This window comes from Penaeus monodon, chromosome 15 (genome assembly GCF_015228065.2).
Source record: "Penaeus monodon isolate SGIC_2016 chromosome 15, NSTDA_Pmon_1, whole genome shotgun sequence".
In the NCBI taxonomy this organism is placed as follows: Eukaryota; Metazoa; Arthropoda; class Malacostraca; order Decapoda; family Penaeidae; genus Penaeus; species Penaeus monodon.
This window is the reverse complement of record NC_051400.1, coordinates 46,894,957-46,895,268: the sequence shown is the minus strand read 5'-3', so window position 1 is coordinate 46,895,268 and position 312 is coordinate 46,894,957. Positions and strand designations below refer to the sequence as shown.

General features: G+C 47.4%; 1 protein-coding gene across 1 annotated transcript in view; it reads left to right on the top strand.

Moving 5' to 3' along the window:
* LOC119582056 (gamma-aminobutyric acid receptor subunit alpha-1-like) overlaps positions 1-312 on the top strand; it is a gene marked incomplete at its 3' end in the record, with an annotated part of 210,639 nt that overhangs the window by 115,256 nt on the left and 95,071 nt on the right. Inside the window, 1 exon segment of the mRNA XM_037930297.1 lies at positions 101-168. Coding sequence (XP_037786225.1) covers positions 101-168 — 68 coding nt within the window.

Below are 312 nucleotides of genomic sequence, written 5' to 3'. Positions count from 1 at the left end.
GAACACTTCTTTCAATATTAATTAAACAAGCATGCTTTTGCGTGTCTAACCGATGTTTCTATTTGTATTCTAATGGCTGCAATGTCCTTCTTCCCCTCAGGCCGGACGACGGTGGTGAAGATCAGTATGCTAATTCGCTCGATGGGACCCATATCCGAGAAGGACATGGTACGTGTCCCCTTTCCCCTCGTTTACGTGGCAGAGAGACGTGCAGGATGTACTGTAGCGTCACTCTGCAGGATGTACTGTACGTGTCACTCTGCAGGATGTACTGTACGTGTCACTCTGCGTCTTTGTTGATAACGATGGCTA